We start from the raw sequence: 20848 nt of genomic DNA on the forward strand, positions 1-20848 counted from the left end.
TATAGCAAAGTATTCTGTATCAATTTCAAGCCATGAAATCAGCTTGTTGCTCTCCAAAAAAACAAATTAGGACCAGACTTCGCGATGGAGATAAGTGGTTTTGCACTTTTGCTACTGAATTGTAAAATGATCGATTTTAAGTGTGATAGATTGGCTCCCTTTCCTAGAATATCATTTCAGGAGTTCGTAAGATGCGGGCGAAGTCAAAACGCCTTCAAGTGTTGACGTACGCACATCCACAGAGGTCGAATAGTTGTATCCAGGTGTAAATATCCATCAATCCATCTCATGATCTCGTGAATGGGTTTGCATACATTTTTAAATGCCTATCGACCAATAAGATTAACCAATTGAATAAATACTTCTTAGACAAATAAATAAATATTAATAAAGTAAAGTTTACAAATTCTTTTTCTGGCAATTTTAATAGGTGAATTAGGTACAACTTTTCATACTAGCAGGGCAACTATATTTCAATTCTGAAAGGATTGAGTCCTGCCGACTTGTTTTTCTTTTCTTTTGAATTATTTAGTGTGCCTAGCCTCTAGTGAATAGGTACTGTCGCACATTTTTAAAATGTTTTAAAGGATTGTGAAATTATCCAAAATATTTCACAGGAAGATATTGCTGATTCTTTTTATTTCCCTCTGAGAATCTCTGCTACCACACACTATCCTTAGGTATATTACCGCAAAGAGGATACATAAAAAATGCGAGTCAGGTCTCGATAAAATAAATTTTTATTCATTTCATTGGAGACAAAAAAGTGACATCAATTCACAATTTCTCAAGGTAGGCACATTTAAGGGGAATATTTTTAACAAACACTTAAGAAATAATTACATATCGACGGTGAAACTACCAAACCACGTATCTCGTTTCCGGTGTTTAAAAATCTACGCTCACATTTTATTTTTTTGAAGGAGACCAAATCAATATCATTCCTTGAAATTTTCACGGAATTTTCTCCACACAAAGAGAAAAAATCACAGAAATTTTCAAGACTGGATGTTAAATAGTTTTTCATTTAAAAAATAAAGTATAACAGGAAGTCTGCGACGTCGCAAACCGAGATACGTGGTTTGGTAGTTTCACCGTCGATATGTGCTTTGGCACTTAAAAGACTAAATTAAGGCACAGATGAAGAAAACCCATTTTTCTTGGTACTTGTAGGTACATTCAAAATGGACTAAATTTTGCAATAAGGAACTAGTTCTGATTCATTTATGACAGGGCCCATCTGCACATGGTGAACATCATGCACACATGTTGTTTCTGAAATGAGTCAGATGTTGTGTTCCTCTTTATCGCAACATGTAGTCCAAATAATGATTTGTTCTGATCTAAGTATAGAGCAATTATTACTTCATTAATTGATGGGAGAGTGTTTAAAACATAGACCCTGAAACAAACAATTTGTATCGTTGAAGAAATTTCCTTTTTTCCAACGACACAAAGCTTTCTAGCCAGTTAGACCTTGGCAATTTTTTTTTTTTGTCCTAGAGGGTAATCTTGCCCACAAATCTTCAAGTTTGTCAAAAAATATTAAATATTTCTGAAAAGGACCTACAACCAAGATGAGATTTGTCACTGGCAAAACTTTTTGTAGCGTGTTGGAGACAATTTTCTAACTTAACTGGTGTTAAAGCATTGTGAGACGCGAATCTAAATGTATTAAAAATAATCGTATTATCGTTCTGGAATTTTTCATTCACATTTTCGCATGAAAGTGCCTACAGATAATTTGGAAGTAGCGTACGATTATGTTTTTTTTAGCTACTGCCACTGTTCACTGAAATTGCATTTTTTAAGAAATATTATACTCTGCTACTGTGAACCTCGTCAGTCGTCATGAGTCCACATGTGCAATAATGCGTTGGAATCCATCGGCCAAAGCAGTCTCAAATATCGCCACTTTTTTGGACGATTTCCGGCAACGTATGTGTTTTCTAGATCTTGAAGAAGATTATAGGCACCCAATGTTAAGACCTGACACAAACGTGCACAGATGCATATCTAAAAAGAGAGAAATTCTCGATAAAAAGGAAAAAGAGGGAAATAGGGGGAAGGGGAAAACAACTTCGATAAATGAAAAAAAAAAATCCCGATTTCATTAATTATTCGGCCATTTTAAACCATATAGTGAGGGTTCAAGAGTCAGAGGGGTTTGACTTCCTTGCAATGTTGCAGAGTTTCATTTGACAACCTTTTTCTTCATTCATTAATGGGTGCATATTCTATAAAAAAAATTTCAGGCTCAATATTTTTCAAATATGAAAGAAAATTGACTAAATTGTCAGAGATAGCGGTCCCTCTGGGAAAAAATCGAGGTGTCGAATGAAACTTTGCAACGTTACAATGTGATTCAACCCCTCTGCCTCTGACCTTTTCGTTTACCGCCTCTTTATTGTAAAACATTGTCCTGAGTCCACAAGCGTATTAATGCTTTGGAATCCATGGCCCACAGGAGTTTCAAATAGCGCCAGTTTCTGGGACGATTTCCTGCTACGTATGTATTCTCTGGATCTTGGAGAAGGTTATAGGCGCCCATTGTTAAATTCTGACACAAACGTGCACAAATGCATATCTAAAAAAAAAAAAATTTAAAAAAAGAGTTGATTAAAACTTTGTGCGGCATAAAAATTCCCGATTGCGTGCAACAGTCGCGGTATCTTTTAACTAATGCTAATTTTTATCATAAAGTGATAATTTTTACCCCATGAAAACGATCACTCAATGCTAATTGGCAATGCTCTTTCCATATCGGTCCTTTATTCGACCAGAATTTTTGGGTGCTCCCTGATTTGATTGTCAGTCTGTGTTTAGGAATGTCTATGGCCGAATTTGGTCTTATTGCATACTCTAAAAATTGAAGGCGTTTTCGAGGACGAGGATCTACTCCTCCGCTAATTGGCAATGCTGTTTCTATACCGGTACCCAGAATTTTTGGATGATTCCTGATTTGATTGTCAGTCTGTGTTTAGGAATGTCTAAGACCGAATTCGGCCTGGTTGCATAAACTAAAAATTGAAGGCGTTTTCGAGGACGCGGATCTATTCCTCCGCGATAGTGGATGGGTCAGCCGCAGTCCACAAGTGCAACAAAGCATCGGAGTCCATCGGCCAGAGCAATTTCAGGTATCGCCAGCCTCTGTAGCTCGTTCGCGCCACGTAAGTGTTCTCCGGGTTTTGGAGGAGAGTATAGGCCCCCATCACTAAGCTCTGACACAGACGGGCGCATATGCATGTCTGCAAAACAAAACACAGTGACCGATTCAGGGAGAGGGGATCTGTAGGTAAGTTCAAATTTTTCAATGACCTGAACGATGAAAAAATCAAATCCATTCGGAGGCTTGAGACCGAAGTGTTCATAAGAATTTTTTCCCAAGTAGCAGTGATCGCGATAAATTGCGATTTGATCGGAGAATATATCGTGATTTTACTGTCGTCAATTTATCGCAATACTATCGGATGAAAATTTGAGATAAATTGCGATCTCATCGCATAAATTTGCAATAAAATAGCGATTTTATCGTTGAGGATTTATTTTATCGAACAAAAGTTGTTATAAATTGACATAAAGTTTCATCGAATACAATTTTATAGAGATGAAATTCCGACAAGCTTGAGGATAATCACTCAGATGTTGATGATCATATCGATTTTATGCCCAAAAAATCCTCAAAAATTCGCAACTCAATTTCAAAATACCGCAATTGTTCCGTTGAAAAATGCTATTTGGGGGAGAGGAGGTCTTAAAGTTCAAACTCCTCAGTGACCTGCACCATGAAAAAAATCGAATTTATTTCGAGGCTCGGAACCAAAATGTTCATGAGAATCTTCCAGTTGTACGTTGAATCGCGACGTTCCAATCCTAGCGAAAAATTGAACGTCCTGGGTATAAAAAGAGCAACACGAGCGTCCAAAAATTTAATTAACGGAGTGTGAAATTTTAAGAGGAGGGGGGGGGGAGCTACTTGAGCTTGCCCATAATTTTCCCCCTTAGTCTACATAAAAAATCGGTCTCTACCAATTGGATCTCCCCATTTCCTATTTGTCCATAGTTTTCTGTTTTAATTTCAATTGTCAGCCCGCAGTTCGGTAATTTTACCGAATTTCGGCAGCCGGGACCAAAAATATAGCCGGGGTTAAAACTGCTGAGCTTTCCGGGGTACAGATAGTGCCAGAAAAAAATGCACCATGTGATGCAGAGTGGATCATGTCGATAGGAGAGGTCGGACATGGTTTTTTTTTTACCAAAACTAACTTTTTTAAAAGCTAATTTCCATGTTCATTGCGTCAACCTTTAAATTTAAAGAGGTGCTTCTCAAAGAAAATTTTACAAGGAATTAAACCACTGGAACCACATTTGAGGGTGGTTTCACGATAACTGGAATAGTTTTGTCGCCGGAACAGACAACACATTTTTCGGTCATATTTTTAGTAGAAATGATAATCACTCGAATTTTTTCGCACTAATTTTCAATACGTACCATAACGCTTTCTAATGATTTATTGCTCTTCTTCTCAATTAATATTATGTAATTTCCGAAAATGTGCTGTATGTTACGCGATCAAAAGTCAGCGTAACAGACAGCACATTTTCGGCCACCCTGGTAAAAATTGGCGGTAAAAGTTGCGTTTCAAAATACCATAGGAATTCTTATAGCCGGCTAAAGAAGGCTACAGAAAATCATATAGCTGGCTTTAGAATGCGGAGAAAATCATACGGCCGGGCTATACGAAGCGATAAAAAATTATGCAGCCGGGCTATAGTCCCTATCGCCGGGCTTCACACTTTATCGCCTGGCTGTTGCTTTTTCGCCATCGATTATAAAAGGCTATAAGAAATTGTGTAGAAATTCGTGTGCTTTGGAAATCATTAAGTTTGATACGGAACCACCTTAATATTTACAAAACAAACGTTATATTTTCCTTTAATACATATTTTTTTCATCAATTAAAACGAAAATAATCCATACAGGATGTGCAAACATTTCAAAATCATGAGTGAAATAACGTTGACTCCGCCAGATTAAATATTAGAGCCTAACACAAAGCGGAGCGGCGACGCACTGGCGCCTACAAACCTAACAGGGATACTTCACGCATTGCGCAACGCGTGAAGTATCCCTGTTAGGTTTGTAGGCGCCAATGCGCATTTCGCGTGGCTGCCGCACCGCAGCGTGCCACGGCGCTTGAAGCAACTACATATGTATTTCACACCAGAGATATTGCACAGTATCATACGAAACTGAAGGCGCTCTAATATGTTAGGAATGGCTGGCATCCATCAAAAGTACGGAGCTTTCCTCGCAAAATAAAGCAAGATACTACAGCCCAAAAAGAGAGCAGTGGTCCAATAACTCACTAAGTCCAAGCATCCGTAATTAGTGACGTAAAGCATACACTTTACCGTCTGGCTGTGAGTTGCTTAATGGCCATCGGCTATAAAAGACTTTAAGAAATTGTGTAGCCGGCTATAGAAGCTATTGGAAATCTTACAGCCGGCCGTAGGTCTATGGTATTTTGGAACACAGATTCTACTGCCAATTTTTACTAGGGCATTTATATATTAAAATTGAAAAGTTGTGCGATAAATTTTTGAAAAGCGTCATAACACGTAACCCTGTGTAGATGAATGCAAAAAATTCAAATGATCATCAAAACCACTAAAAATATGACCGAAAAATAGGTTGTCTGTTACGGCGACGAAACATTCCAGTTATCGTGAAACCACCCTTGAAACCTTAACGTTCTGTATCACCGCAAGGTGATGTTGCATGTGCGAAGAATTTGCGATTTGACTATTGATACGTATGTCGACGGTGAAACTACCAAACCACGTATCTCGTTTGCGGTGTTTAAAAATCTACGCTCACATTTTATTTTTTTGAAGTAGACCAAATCAATATCATTCCTTGAAATTTTCACGGAATTTTCTCCGCACAAAGAGGAAAAATCACAGAAATTTTCAAGACTGGATGTTAAGTAGTTTTTCATTTAAAAAATAAAGTATGACAGGAAGTCTGCGACGTCGCAAACCGAGATACGTGGTTTGGTAGTTTCACCGTCGATGTAAAAGTTCGCGAGAAACACGATGGTGTCACTGGTCCGCCAAGCTCAAAAAAAGCTCTCAAGTTGAGGCCAACATGGAGGGGGTATCCCACGCTATCCTGAGAGTCCACCTCTACATCACGACAAACTCTCTATGCAAAGATAGGGAGCAAATATTTTGACATGGTTGCCGTGTTTTCAGTTTTAGAGTCCCCAAATAAAGAAGGCAGCCCTGTCAATGTATTTGCTCCCTATCTTTGGATGGAGAGTTTGTCTTGGTGTAGAGGTGGACTCTCAGGATAGCGTGGGATATCCCCTCCATTTTGGCCTCAACTTGAGAGCTTTTTTTGAGCTTGAGAGTTGATTTCAGAGAAAACCAGAGGCACCGTCGTGTTTCTCGCGAACTTTTACGTAAGAATCAATGGGCGAATCGCAAATTCCTCACACATGCAACATCTCCATCATAGGCTTTTAAAGTTTCCACATTCTGTTCGGCCTCTCCCATTTACCTGTCTTTCTGTGTGACGGAAGCATTGAAATAACGAACCTTAAGGAACTGGAGTTCGAGCTGAGAGAGGGGGTTGACTTTGGTGTAGCCTTTGAGGACGTGTTTTCCGGCGATGAGATCGTCCGCCTGGAGGATGGCGTAGGTGATCGTGATGGCCAGCTCGAAGAGGTACGTCGAGTAGCAGGTGTCGCCGAAGTCCAGAACTCCCATGACGTGGAGGTCGCCGGCGTCGCAGTTCGAGTGCCGACCCACGATGACGTTTGACTCGTTGAAGTCCCCGTGGATGACCCCTGCAATTCATCAATTCAATCCTTCAGCTTAGAAACAAACCAACTCTGAGGAGAAATTTGATTGCATTTTGCAATGGAGGTGTTGCATGTGTGAGGGATTTGCGATTTGACTGTTGTTTCTCATGTAAAAGTTCGCGAGAAACACGATGGAGCCACTGGTTTTCTCTGAAATCATCTCCCAAGCTCAAAAAAAGCTCTCAAAGTGAGGCCAAAATGGAGGGGATATCCCACCCTACCCTGAGAATCCACATCTACATCAAGACAAACTCTCCATGCACAGATAGGGAGCAAATACATTGACAGGGCTGCCACTTTATTTAGGGACTCCAAAACTAAAAACACAGCAACCCTGCTAATGTATTTGCTCCCTATCTTTGCATGGAGAGTTTGTTTTGATGTAAATGTGGACTCTCAGGGTACGGCGGGATATCCCCTCCATTTTGGCCTCAACTTGAGAGCTGTTTTTGAGCTTGGGAGTTGATTTCAGAAAAAACCAGTAGCACCACCGTGTTTCTCGCGAACTTTTACAAATGAATCAACAGTCAAATCGCAAATTCCTCACACATGTAACATCTCCATTGAATTGACGTATGCGAAAATGTCCGATGTCCAAGACAGTGTTTCAGAATTTGAGTGGACGACTTCGTTGTAACTTAACGACGCAAGATGGTTTAAGACGTTAGGAATGTAGAACAATTTTATAAATAATCCCTTCAGTATGAATAAACGTTCACAAATGAGATCGATCTTATCCATCAGTGTCGCGGGGCAAAAGAAACCGCTGAGATGATAAAACCCTGTATTGGACAACGGACATTTTCACGTACGTCGATTCAATTGGGAATTACAATTTATGGCTCATCCGGAAAAATACTAATGTATGGAGGGGCGAACTAATGGTGCATACGTTGTTTCTAAACTGAGCCAGAAATTGTTGTTCCAAATTGCAAAATAAAGTCTAATTCTCGATCGCCCGACATTTTTTTGACTTCATTTTGCGCTTAGGAGCCACAAGTCGTCACATTCCGGCCAAAGTTTCACAAGCGCCAGGCGACGATTCAAAATTTCCGCCGCCATTTTATTTTATTACGAAGAAACTGTCCAACGAAGCTATTCGAAAATTTCACTGACTTTTAGTGTATTTTCCGAAGGAAATATTAGTGTATTTTCCGAAGGAAATACACTATTGCATTCTCCCCTGATGTCAGACCTGGACCAAAGACCATGTAATGAGCATCGATCATGGGTCGTAGATTACGAATATGCATGCCGTTTGAATTCATGTTTATATATATATATATATCTGTTTATTTATGTATGTATTTCCGACTCATCGTGGTTTTTCCGATTTTTGCTTGGTTATATTTCCCTCATTTTAAAAAATTTCCGGGTGAAACTTTTTGCGATGTAAAGTAGAGGAACAGGACTACCATTCTGCGAAAAAAAAAACGGAGATCGAAGTATTACATTTCGAATGGTGGGGGCGAGAAGTGGGGGGAGGTTCAATTTTGTGGGCGCGATAACTCGCGCAAATTAAAAGCTTTCCCCCCGAAATTTTTACAGAAGGAAGATCTTACATAGTTCTAGGCTGGTATTGAATTTGAGCGAAATCGGTCGAGCCGTTTAAAAATGGCGAGCTTTGAAAGTTTTAGGCGGGGGGTGTGCGGCAAAAGAGGAGGGAAGCCGCACAGTGGGTCACGACCTGAACATTGGTGGACAAGACGCAATGTTGTCGCACAGTGGTCACGAACTGAAAGTTGGTGGTCAAGACGGCAATGTTGTCGCACAGTGGGTCACGAACTGAAAATTGGTGGACAAGACGGCAATGTTGTCGCACAGTGGGTCAAGAACTGAAAATTGGTGGATAAGCCGGCAATGTTGTCGTACAATGGGTCACGAACTGATGAACTGATAATTGGTGGACACGATGGCTATATTGTCGCACAGTGGGTTACAGACTGATAATAGGTGGACAAGACGGCAATGTTGTCGCACAGTGGGTTATGGAGATTCATCCATCGTCATTCAAGCTTGCCACAGCGTTTGTTGACATTTTTTCATATTAGACATTACATGAGGATTGTTGTTGCAATCTGGCGACATGAAGTCCTTATTCGAATAATCAATGCCTTCAACAGTGTAAACGTAAATCCAACCTCCAAACATTGATAACTTCCCGCCCCCGCCCCTCCCTTCGGAAAATACACTCTTCCCGCGGTGGACGCGCGGGTCACTTAAAAGACAGAACAACTGAGGCCGGACACTCAAACTAAAAACGCGCGCGAAGCGCGCGTCCTGGGGGGGCTTGGGGGGGCGAAGCCCCCCCAAAAACCGGCGCGGAGCGAAGCGAAGCGCCGGTTTTTTTTCCTTGTGCTACCGATAAAATTCAGTGAAATTTTCAAACAGACTCTATTAACAATTTTTCTGTAAATTAATAAAATGGCGGGCGGCATTAATTTTGAAACGTCACAAGACCCTTAAGTCTGTAGAAGTTTCAACACACAAACACATTGTAACTATGTGTAACTCCCTTAGATGCGATGGTCGGTTCGCTTTTTTGACATACGCACCATTTATAGACATCTTGAAAGACCTTTAAACATATTTCTTCCTTTTCAAAATGACTACTGTTTTGAATATACCATGGCGTATCTCGGGCAAACTTAACCTTAACTTATCTCGAAATTCAAAAATAAGAGACATCTAAAGTGTAAACGCGATACAACGATTAGCGCAAGACGGATGTCCACATTACTTATGAAAAATGTAGGACGCGATGGCTTGAGTCGTGAACTCGCAATGCTCTGCTCTATGCTACTAGTTTGAAGCACCAGCGTCAACGACGGCGCAGAGATACAACTATTCGTGCTTGATGGACGTCCGTGCTGCATCAGAAAAATTGAAGGCGCGATCACGCGAAGCGTGAGCTCTCGATACTCTGCTAATAAGCTGTCAATGAGGTGTCGCTCAGATTCGGTAGAAAAGTTAAAGAGGAGACCCGAACACATCCTCTTACCCTCGGCTGTGTTTCTCACGTAGCGCTTGAAGTAACATCACGAATAAGACAAACGGAAACAAACACAATATGGAAATAGAGGGAGGGAAAGGATGCGCGTTTACGACGGCGCAGAGATACAACTATTCGTACTTGATGGACGTCCGTGCTGCATCTGAAAAATTGAAGGCGCGATGACGCGACGCGTGAGCTCTCAATGCTCTGTTATATGCTGTCAATGAGGAAATTCGAGAGGAAAGTTAAAAAAGAGGCCCGAACACATCTACCCTACCTTCGGCTGTGTTACTCACGTAGTGCTTGAAGTAACATCACGAATGAGACAAACGGAAACAAACACAATATGGAAATAAAGCGAGGGAAAAGATGAGCGTTTACGACGGCGCAGAGATACAACTATTCGTACTTGATGGACGTCCGTGCTGTATCTGAAAAATTGAAGGCGCGACGACGCGAAGCGTGAGCTCTCAATGCTCTGCTATATGCTGTCAGTGAGGTATCACTCAGATTTGGGGGAAAAGTTAAAAAAGAGATTTTCAAACACCGTAAACGAGATACGTGGTTGCGTACTCACGCCGTCGATATGTTTCCCGTTGCAAGTTACATGCAGTTTTACATGGCTTCCTCAGAAAAAAAAATCCTTCAAGATTTCCCAATTTTGGTTACACCGAGGATTGAGGTATTTTTTACTTTCGAGTTCTTAAAACTACGTCTAACCTTTCGAGAACTGATCGTAATGTTTCATGACAGTTTGCTGGAAGGTGTCGATGACTTCGGATACCAGGGTGCGGTCACCCTCGTTTTTCACAGCGTACAAAAACGATTCCAGCGATTCAATGTGATCCAGCATCCACACCGTCTTCGTTTCTTGGTAGCCCTTGTGCCAAAAGCCCTGGAAAACTAAGCAAAGTTAATGGCTAGACATAACTTCTAACATAAAGTTTCGATTCCTCCTCCGGTCAGTTTTTAAGCTGAGCATCTGATTTGAGACCAGCGCTCCCATTCCATGTACATCAGAAGTTCCGGGATTCGGAACATTTTTGTTTCAATTTCTCCCACTCAATGACCGTCAAAAGTTCCGGAATTCCTTTTAGATTTTTTTTAAAAAATTCGTGAAAGTTCCGGAAAATTCTGAAGATTTGGAAAGTTTCGAGAATTTTAAAAGTTCCGAGAAAAAATCAGGAAAATCTCAAAAGTTCCGGGACTCGGAACATTTTTGTTTCAATTTCTCCCACTCAATGACCGTCCAAAGTTCCGGAGTTTCTTTTAGATTTTTTTAAAAAAATTCTTAAAAGTTCCGGAAAATTCAGAAGATTTGGAAAATTCAGAAGACTTGGAAAATTCCGAGAATTTCAAAAGTTCCGAGAAAAATTCAGGAAAATCTCAAAAGTTCCGGGAAATGGGAGCACTGTCTGAGACAGTCATAACTCTGATCGAGTATTTTTGGTGGAAATGGACCACTAGACAAAGTAGGAAGTTAAGCGTTCTGATGCATGTTTCTTAACTGAAATTCCATGTAAAACACGATTTGGGCGGTGAAAATGACTGAAATTAACTCCTAACCAACATATTTCATGTTTCTTGACGCGAGAATTCAAACCTCCCGCTCATGAAAACGCAAAGACCTACGTGAGTCGAATCCCACACTAAACGTTACCCTGCCTAATAGTCTGTCTGGCATAAAAGTATGGCAACCTCAATCTTAGCACTTCGACTCAAGCTTTCCACGTTGTTTACACTTTAAACATCACAGGGTAGAGCAAGAAAACTGCTCGATCAAAAAGACGGTCACTATTGTTGTAGTGCACTATTTGACTCACGTAGACTATTGCGTTTCTTGTGAGCGGGCAATGCAATTGATTCCCGTAAGAAATGTAAAATAAAAACTTTAATATCTTAGTAATGGGTTGATTTCAGCAATTTTCGATGCGGGAATCGGGTTCTACTTGAAATTCTGGTACAAGAACATGTGCCGGAATGCTTACATTCGTATCTTGTCTAGTGGTCCATTCTGCAAAGATGGATCAAAGAAAAATTATTTGAACTTTGGTAAAAAAAAAATCTACAAATATCAGTAGCTTGGAAAGCAAGCCAATGGTTGAGGTTGGCATTTGCAGTGATTGCTCATCAGTCTTTACGTTCAGCTATGATGACTAGGTATTATGTTTCGTAAATAACGTCCTCCGAAGATTTTTGAGAATTTGCCTCAATTCGTTGGAGTTCAATTCTACAGTTTTTTGTTTTACTTCAGAAAGAGATCCTCCATAAGATCCCTCGCAGCGTCTTTCAAAAATGTCCTCATATCGGTATTACTCAAGAGCACTCCAATTTTTAATCAACTTAAATTATTTTTGAGTCCGTGCGGCACCATGCAATGGTTCAACTTTAAACCCAGGTTGTTATGAACTGCTTGCGGTTTGGCGCATGCGGTGTTCAAATAGAGTTGGTGATTTTGGCATTTGGTGAAATTCTCATTATAAGGGGTAAAAGCTCATTTGAGTATGATATTCTCCCATAGAGAAGCTGAGAATGAGCTTTTTTCCTCTGTAATGGGGATTTCACGCACATGGCAAGATCACCAACTCAGTTTACATAGTTATCTTAAAATTACTAATTGGACACGTCGCAGACCACGTTAATATTTTAAATCCTCTTGTGAAAATCAGTCAACTAATCGGCACAAGTCGTGATGTAACAATTTTTAAGACGAAGCTCAAAGGTTACGTCAAAGGGCCTACTTACCTTCAACACTACGTCTATCCTGCCTACCGTGGAGCCTATCTCTTCGAATAAAGTTAAGGGTATACTGGACACGCCATGCAGTATATTTCCAGGAATGTATTCAAACAGCCGCACCGCATACTTTTTCCCGGGTTCGCCTGGGGAGAAAAAATCACTTTGCTCATTTGTCCAAATACTCTTTGAAAAGTGCACACGACGTTTGTGACGAACTTTTCTTTATTCTTGATCTATTTAATTCAACATTTACAAAGATAGTCAGGCTCTGACCTCTTCAAAAATTCGAACTCTTTGGTATTTTTACCAAAGCAATTAAAATTCTTATTGAAATTCTTCTTTATGAAAATTTAAACCACTAAATTTAATTATAATTTTGAAAATTATTAGTTTAACCTAACTTAAAATTTCAATAAAATATAAATAGATTAAATAAGATATTAAATATATAAATTTTGCTGATCCAAATTTAATAAAATTACTAGTGTATCACTAGAATGCTAGGATACAAGTATTACCAGTATATCAGCAAAGTTTGACGGAATTTCAAATCTTGGTGAATTATTTTCACGACTCTGAGACCCATAAAAAATGGCTCGGAGATCCATAACTTCTGACCAAAGTGATTTGCCGTTTCCAGTATGGCTTTCTGAGCCATACTTCATTGGTCGTGAACCTATAAGCATGGCTCCACGAACTACATTTTATGGCTCCATGATCCATAAGTCGGCCGGTAAGTCACTCTTCCCATACTTGTTTTTTGAGTGAGGCGTAGCTCTGCACGGATAAAAAAAGCACGTGGTTGTTGGAGGATATGGACATTTCCGATTAATTGTGGTAGAACCCCTATTACTTGCGGTAGTACCCCAACGAAATGAGGTAGTACCCCAATAAATTAGGTTACTAACCCAAATATTACGGAACAGCCTCAACTTGAGTTGCGGTACTACTACAATTAATTGGAAATGTCCACATCATCCATCAAATTGGGATAGTAGCAGAATTTTAGGGGATAACCCCTTACACTTTTTTCCGTGTGTCATCACATGAAGTAACAGGAACTGAGCAAAAACCGCCCTTTGCATGCGAGTAAAACTATAACGGTGCTGAATTTGACTTCTTTTTAGAACGCAACCCACCTAATTCTTGAAGAATGTATTCCTTTCCGCATCGAGTTTTTACCAACTTCGGAAAGAGGATGTGCTTAAATGTCTTTTGATTATCTCCTGAAACATGACACCCATAAATTAATTTTATGGTAATGATCTATGTAAAACAATACATGTTCCTCGGGAGCTCTATGTTACGAAGACCAATAGTTTTTTCATGTGTTTTTTTTTTTTTTTGGCTGGTTTATTGGCTTTTGTTTCGAAAGGAACCTGCAGCCATCTACAGAGTAGATTTATTGTCCATAGACATCAAGGAGATAGGGACACCCATGCTCCAGGCTTTTCAAATTTTCAAGGACTAGGTAAAGCCGAGGAGAATCCGAAGAACAAAGTTGAGATCTCCCGTGCTAAGGAGCGGTAATCCAGGATTGCTCGCAAAGCTCAAGAAAATATATTAAGATTACGCGAAAAAGGCACAAGGATTGCGCGAATAGGTACCTTAACATCTGCAACAGGAATGCGCGAATTTAAAATGAAGTTAATTTAAGGTAGAAGTTTGGCAAAACAGGAAACAGTTGGAAAATAAACGCATTTTTATGTTGATGCTAGTTTAGGTTAGTTTGTTGACAAGTCATCGATGCCTTACCTTCTGATGATATAAATGAAGTGAGAAGATTGAATAATGGTCGTGGGTATAAATAACTTTCCTAACTTTTCTCGGAAAAAATATTCAATCGGGAGAAACGAGGCAACGCTGGAATGCTCATAACGGTGTCGCAACACATCATGGGCCTTTTATAAGCTCTATTATTCGATGTCGTGATTATTCTAACGCGAGTTAGAATAATCACCGCGCCGAACACAATGCGGCCGGCGTTGAACGTATATTAGCGCCTGCAAGACTATAGAAATACTTCACGCATTGCGCCAAACGGTGCGGTCGGCGTCAAGCCCATATTAGCGCCTACAAGACTGTGCGAATACTTCTCGCATTGCGCCGAACGCAGTCCAATCGGTCAATTGGCGTGAAACGTATATTAGCGCTGAGAAGACTCTAGGAATGTTGTAGGACTGCGCGTCGTCTTTCTTAACTTTCTGCTCCAGTTTTTACGATAAGCAAAGGGAAAATATGTATGCTCATTGAAACGATTCAGAAACTCGAATGATATTTAATTTTTTTTTTTTCATTACATTAACAGAAAATAGGTAGAACTAACGAAAATATAGCTTCAAAATTGTCAGTTTTGAGTGTTTTCTTGGATTGGTTTTCTTGGATTCTCACTTTCTTCAAAGTTTCTTGGATCTAGAGTCCAGACTCTTAAAAACTTTTGACAAGAAAAACTACTCTTGAATCAATCGAACTTTTGCTCGAGTCAAGAGGGAATCCGCTCTAGTAAAGAGGCTAGAGCAGTATGCTGCACAAGCAAAATGGAATGCGGAAATAGTGAAGACACTTACTTATTCTTTGTATGACTGCGTTTTGAGCCTCGATGAGATCGATATTGGCAGAGCTCATTGAATTTAGGATCTTCAAAACAAACCCGGACTCTGGTAATTCGGATATGTAGTTATTAGAATACGTCTCCGAAACCTGGAAAGAAGTTTTTCGGATAATTACGATTGTTTTTCAGAATGACACTAATTCACTAAACATCTTAGACTGCATAATCGACATGCCTTGACAAAAAAATGCCAGAAGACCATTTTTCTTCGCTCTCTCAAGCTCGTGACGTCGATAAATTGGACTACATTTTGCAATTGGGAACTATAAATTCTAGCCCGGTTTAAAAACAACGTATGTGCCATTAGTTTCCTTATGCACATAAGTGTTTTTCCAGAAGAGCCAGAATTTATAGTTCCAAATTGCAAAATGCAGTCCAATCATTACTATGCTTAATTTTACCTATGCACAGTGCGGGAGCTATCCAGTCAATACAAACTCTTCAAATTTAAACAAGTTTATTACAAATTGAAAGTTACATGCACCGCATACTTAATATTACCTATACTAATTTAACTTAACCATTCAGCGTGAAGCCTTGAAACAGATCGCGACACCCCCCCCCCCCCTTTGAACAATTTTCTATGGAAATGTCAAATCAAATGCAAATTTTGATGTTTATTTCGTCACATTTTAAATTTCAAGGGGTGCTTCTTAAAGAAAATTTATCGAGGAAACCAATGGAACAACTTTTAGAACGTCAAAATTTTGTATAGACAAAGTTATAAGCGTTTAAAATTTCCAAATTTTGTCCGACCTCTCCTATTGACTCGATCCACTGTGCGGCGTTCTTACTTAGCACGTCATTGTAACCGTCGGATAATCGGGGTGGTCACTGTATTTATTTTCAATACTTCATCATCTACTAAGCATTGCGATGGTGTTTACTTTCTTGTGAAAACATTTCAAGGTTCCGCAGAAGCCAAAAATTTAATCTGGTTGTAGCCCAGTGTTTAGTTTTTAGCGATAAAACATTTTGTATTGAGGCAGGTCGGAACTCTATACCTGTATATGGTAATTTTTATCATCATAGCTGACCAGTTCCTTGCATTCCGTAATTTTTAGTCCGTAAAGGGACTCGACTAAGTCCGGAAGCTCATCATCTGTCACGGGAGGTTTTATCTCTTCTCCCGGTTTCAGCGCCTCTGCCATTTTACCTGTCGTGACAAAAAATGAAAAGAACACGATGAGAATCCTATCAGAGCTTTATACATATGAATACGTATTATACGGTGTAAGCTAGTGTAAGCAGAGTCGCACAGCATTTGGACCGTATTTTGTAATAAGGAACTATAAATTCTGGTTCAGTTTAGAAACACCGTATGCACCATTAGATTTTCTATTCACATACGTGTTTTTACGGATGAACCAGAAATGGTAGTTCCCAATTGCAAAATGAAGTCTAAAGTTCATTTGCTTTGATTTCATCAGTGAACGATGCCCGTGCTTCGGGGAGCGTGCTAAACGCCAAAGTTCAAAATTCCATGCTATGCACTCCTGATGAGTCTGGTCTAGTCTTTATTTGTCCTGACCGAAACTGTTGAAAAGGTTGTAGGTATCTTGGCAATGACGAAGATTATGCACAGGTGATAGATGGAGTGCATGTTCTATCATCTGCCATCAGTGAAATGTTCATCCCCCTTTTTGGAAAATTTCGGTCTTATATGTTAGAATGTATACATACATTCTTTTCAAAATTTTAATACAACTTTGGGACTTTTTTAAACTGAAGAAATCCAAATAACTGGCCCTAAGAACAAGGAAACTTCAGGAATAAATGGAATGAGGGACGGCAAAAGCAAAGAAATAAGGTAATGAGTCAAACCAAAACTACCACAAAATCGTGAGGGACTTTGTAACTCATCAAATTGAGGACTTTTTTGGTAAAAAGGGCATATGACGCTTAAAATGCTGTTAAGATTGTGCGATTTTTTATGGCGCTTGCGCCAGGTGGAATTCATTCACAGTCGACTTACTCCCTCACAATAGAGAGGAAAAACTCAGATTCAGGTAAAATGCATAGCAGAACTGTCGGATGAGTTATTGACATTACAACTGGAGAATACTACGTTGCACAATCCTAGCAGCATTGGAAGTCTCATACGCCTTTTTGCCGATAAATGCCTCAATTATAAGTATGTTATTTCCGCTGAAATGACACCTTCAGTTTTAATGGGTGGGCTCATGCAAACCACAAATATACGCATTTACATATCGACGGTGAAACTACCAAACCACGTATCTCGTTTGCGGTGTTTAAAAATCTCCACTCACATTTTATTTTTTTGAAGGAGATCAAATCAATATCATTCCTTACAATTTTCACAGATTTTTCTCCGCACGAAGAGGAAAAATCACGGAAATTTTCAAGACTGGACGTTAAGTAGCTTTTCATTTAAAAAATAAAGTATGACAGGAAGTCTGCGACGTCGCAAACCGAGATACGTGGTTTGGTAGTTTCACCGTCGATATGAGCTCTGCGGGTGGGTAAAACATATGCGCAACGGGACATATCCGAGAATATCCCTTGCTCTAAAAATAAAGATTCCCCATTACCGAAGTGAAGACACAACACCGCCGCGCTGGTTTTTGATGGAGTTCTTCTGGCCAATCTGATGTTGCATTCACACGCTGAATGTGGGAGCTGAATGCGGCTTGAATGTGGAAGTCATCGGTCTGATGCCTGAATTTTGCGCGTGTCGCACCAAATTCAGCAACGATTCTCAGCGACCATCGGATAATGTCGGATTTGTCTGAACTATTCGAATAGGTTTGTTACACAACTGGATGAAAATAACTCGAATTTGCAAAATTTTAGCTGTTGAGCGATGACTGTTGAATTCCACATTCAGCTGCCTAATTCAGAGTGAGATTCCGGCAATAGGTGGGATTATGCGATCAGAGTTGGAGCCCAAATTTTATCTGATGCCAGCAGATCGAATTTTTAACAAGATTCTAACATAGTAAAATGCTCTCTGACGACGAACTTGGCATTTAAATAATGCATCGAGCGTAAAATAATGTAAGAATATGCGAAGTTTGGTTTGGACATAACACGCAACTATTGTAACTCCGCGGTGCACTGAGAAAAAACTATGGTTTATAAACCTATTAGAGGTAAATATGGAACACCTATAATAGTCGTAAATAAACTACTGATTCTCGGTCTGTGAACCATACTAAGGTCTCTGTACCTAATTAAGGTACAGAGACCATAACTAAGGTATATGTGCTATTATTATATGTAGAGGTACTACTATTAGTGGTGTTCCATATTTACCACTAATAGGTTTATAAACCATAGTTTTTTCTCAGTGTGGGCAGGGTTGCATACTCTCGAGGAAAACACTCATCGCACCAGTACATGATCGCGAGACTTTTCTTCTCATTTTCGAACAATTTTGTCCGAAATTTAATCTCAAATATTTGAAAATTACATGAAAAAACATGCATAACTTTTCTCAAGAATAAACATTTTATCGAGGGAAATCTGGCAACTCTTGAATGTTCATATCATGCGTTCTTCCTTGGCACGACAGGTGAGTTGTACGTCGCGAGCGTGGGCAGATCTCAGATTTCGCCCACAAAATCTAGCGTATGCAACCTGGTCCACCGGGGAGTTAAAATAGTTGCATGTTAGGTCCGAACCCAACCTCACACAATCTTTTATTCTTCTTCGCGTTGTTTAGAGTTGAAGGAGCGTTTCGCTAGCTGTGATGTTTTGAAGTAAAGGCTAAGAAAAATCGGATAAAAATCTGCGAGAGGATTAATTTCGACTTTTTGATCACTGTCTGTTATTTCCGTCACAATAAAACGAAATTTCCGAGCGACGGCGGTGCGCTTTCCATCGCAGAATTTCGTTCATGAAATATATTGGGTGTTTTCCTTTCTCAATTGATAATTTTGTTGATGGAGTTCACAAGTGAACCAACTTCTTCCGCGGAAATTCGCTTCAGGGGTCACTCTTCGTTGTTTTTCTCACGAAGGAACGTAACTAAATTCCAATGTTGCCAAATTCTTCTACGCAAACTGCATTATTACTAGGAGAATTCTGAAAATTTCTAACTAAAAATCCCGCCAATTTTTCTTCTGATCTCACGCAAAAATCAGACACATTTTTCACCAAAATTAAGCAGGGTTATTCTCGTAAAAAATGAAATTGATTGAGACAATTTCGTAACATTGGAATGGAGTTGGGTTCCTTCGAGCGGAAAAAGGTCTCGATACACGATCAAATTCCCGAACCAATTACCATCAAAGTGTCGGGAGTCATCAGTCTTAAAATGATACTTTGCTTAATTTTAAAATGAAAACTTGGCAGAAATGCCTCGTGCGGCAGGGAAAGATGAATGATGCCACTCCATTCTGATCAAAATTTGACGGCCCGTCCAATCTTGATCAAAAAGGACTGTTGCATGGTGACCATCAGTCATCAACTGGTCTACTTTGATCAGAATTGGTTCGGAATTTGATCGCGTAGCCAGACCTAAACGATGTTTCATGTTTCCGATGCAAGCATCGATGAACTCCAACGGTGAAACCACGATACCGTACGCGAATCGTCCAACACTTGATCAAACGCGTGCTCAACAGGTAAATAAAATTCGCTCAATCCGAACTACTTATCTCGAACTTACTTTTTTCTAGCACTTCCGAGAGACGAACAAAGCCCGCTTACTTATCGCGAGGGCGCGAACCAAAACACTAGCACTTTCTCGCGGGTCGACGCGCGCGGGAAGTGAAACCGCTCGAATACGAAAACGTTATTCCACAACGGATCTCCGCGTGATGGGGGGAGGGGACGTTTCGTTGCAGAGGGGGGGGGGGGGGCGTTGATCGATATCAAAAGTTGTATAGCGGCTGTGGCCGGGGCTACGACAACTCAATTCTCGCTCGTGTGGGGCACTGTTGCGGCCGCGGCCGTCTCCCCGGCGATAGGCCCCCCTTCGCGGCGCCGCTTATCAGCACTTATCGGTGCCGCTCAAGAGGTCCCGATAAGATCGCCTCACCGTTGACAACCTCTTATCAATGCTCTTGAGATCGCCGACGACTGACTCCTCGGCGCGGAGTATCGTGTCTGCTCCTAACCGAAAACTAGGATCAGAGGCGGATCCAGCAGTTTGGCAACATCAGATTTCTTCCATTTAAACCTATGCTAAATAATCGATTCTTGTGGGAGCATCTGACCCCTCCAAGAATCGATGCATTTCCGTGGGTTTAAAAGGAGGAAATCCGGTGTTGCCAAATCGCTGGATCCGCCAATGACTAGGATTCCAGTGGCCTCGCGTGCTCTGCGATATATCGATTGATCTGCCGTTTCAACCCATGGAAAAGGATAGATAAACAGGGTGTTCGCAACGAACACCTTGATAATCGATTCTTTACCATAGCTTCAAGTGGGAAGTATCGATAATCGATCATTCACGCATCGCCACTATAGGATTCTCATATTGTCATTTTCCTCAAGTAAGAACGCAACTCCGTTTCAATGTTGCCAGATATCCCCTCCCAAATTACGTTTTTTACCGGGAGAATCCTGGGCTTCTCGAGCTGAAAATTTCACAAACTTTTCTTCCGAGATCATGCAAAAATCAGGAACATTTTGGAAAAAGATTGCACTGATGTACGTTCTTGT

General features: G+C 40.2%; 1 protein-coding gene across 6 annotated transcripts; it reads right to left on the reverse strand.

Annotated features, from left to right (window-relative positions):
- Nucleotides 1-722: 722 nt before the first annotated feature.
- LOC109038491 (hydroxylysine kinase) lies at nucleotides 723-20034 on the reverse strand. 6 transcript variants are annotated; one of them, XR_011900078.1, is made up of 9 exons: nucleotides 19700-19730; nucleotides 16219-16370; nucleotides 15171-15303; nucleotides 13743-13829; nucleotides 12610-12746; nucleotides 10585-10759; nucleotides 6604-6854; nucleotides 2938-3248; nucleotides 1880-2016 (listed from the first exon to the last, which is right to left on the reverse strand). XR_011900078.1 is itself a non-coding variant. In XM_072301728.1 (8 exons), the coding sequence occupies exons 1-8, from the start codon at nucleotides 19713-19715 to the stop codon at nucleotides 1843-1845; spliced, it is 1125 nt and encodes a 374-aa protein (XP_072157829.1). In that variant the 5' UTR covers nucleotides 19716-19730; the 3' UTR covers nucleotides 723-1842. The 6 variants fall into 6 exon arrangements, 4 of the variants coding, with proteins under 4 accessions (XP_072157829.1, XP_072157827.1, XP_072157828.1 ...); XR_011900079.1 differs by lacking the exon at nucleotides 1880-2016 and adding an exon at nucleotides 2469-2587; XM_072301728.1 differs by lacking the exon at nucleotides 2938-3248 and having other exon boundaries at nucleotides 723-2016.
- Between the last annotated feature and the right edge of the window lie 814 nt (nucleotides 20035-20848).

This window comes from Bemisia tabaci, chromosome 6 (genome assembly GCF_918797505.1).
Source record: "Bemisia tabaci chromosome 6, PGI_BMITA_v3".
In the NCBI taxonomy this organism is placed as follows: domain Eukaryota; kingdom Metazoa; phylum Arthropoda; class Insecta; order Hemiptera; family Aleyrodidae; genus Bemisia; species Bemisia tabaci.

Excerpts from the sequence above, each read along its gene's own strand:
- LOC109038491 (XM_072301725.1), bottom strand. Across the intron at positions 15,304-16,218 it reads ATAAAAATTACCATATACAG|GTTTCGGAGACGTATTCTAA; the intron begins GTATAGAGTTCC and ends ACTTCTTTCCAG. Across the intron at positions 12,747-13,742 it reads ATACATTCTTCAAGAATTAG|GCGAACCCGGGAAAAAGTAT; the intron begins GTGGGTTGCGTT and ends TTTTCTCCCCAG.